A 593-nucleotide genomic window follows, 5' to 3' on the forward strand; every position below is an offset into this window, starting at 1 on the left:
CATACTGGGCTGTACTGGGAGGCCCTGGGAGGTTCCTGGGAGGTCTGTAGTGATCCGTACTGGGCCATACTGGGAAGGTCCGTACTGGGAGGCCCTGGGAGATCCCTGTTGATCTGTACTGGGAGGTTCCTGGGAGGCCCTGGGGGGTCCATACTGGTCCGTGCTGGTTTGTACTGGTCTGTACTGGTCCGTGCTGGTCTGTACTGGTCCGTACTGGTCCATGCTGGTCCGTACTGGTCCGTACTGGTGTCCCCAGCGCTGATGTTCCTGCTGGCCCTGCTGGACTCGCTGTTCGTGTCCCACGCCTACCACAGCATCCTCACCCGCGGCGCCTCCGTCCAGCTCGTCTTCGGCTTCGAGGTAACTGCATCCTGCTGACTGTGGGGCTCACCTGTGTCCCCCCTGTCCCTCCTGTGTCCCCCCTGACCCATGTCCCCAGTACACCATCCTGCCGACCATGTGTCCCCTGCTCACCTGTGTCCCCCCGTCCCTCCCCGTCCCTCCTGTCCCTTCCTAACCCCATGTCCTCTGTGTCCCTCAGTACCTCATCCTGCTGACCATGGTGCTCACCTGTGTCCCCTCTGTCCCCTCCT

At 62.6% G+C, this 593-nt stretch overlaps 1 protein-coding gene across 1 annotated transcript in view; it reads left to right on the forward strand.

Annotated features, from left to right (window-relative positions):
• The first annotated feature begins 116 nt into the window (after positions 1–116).
• Positions 117–593, forward strand: part of LOC113942584 (E3 ubiquitin-protein ligase synoviolin-like) — an 829-nt gene continuing 352 nt past the window's right edge. The window contains exon 1 of the mRNA XM_027633689.1: positions 117–360. Within this exon, the coding sequence (XP_027489490.1) occupies positions 262–360 (99 nt within the window). The 5' untranslated portion in view covers positions 117–261. The remainder of the gene's footprint in view (positions 361–593) is intronic.

This window comes from Corapipo altera, unplaced genomic scaffold (assembly GCF_003945725.1).
Source record: "Corapipo altera isolate COAL_440 unplaced genomic scaffold, ASM394572v1 59841, whole genome shotgun sequence".
Lineage (NCBI taxonomy): Eukaryota > Metazoa > Chordata > Aves > Passeriformes > Pipridae > Corapipo > Corapipo altera.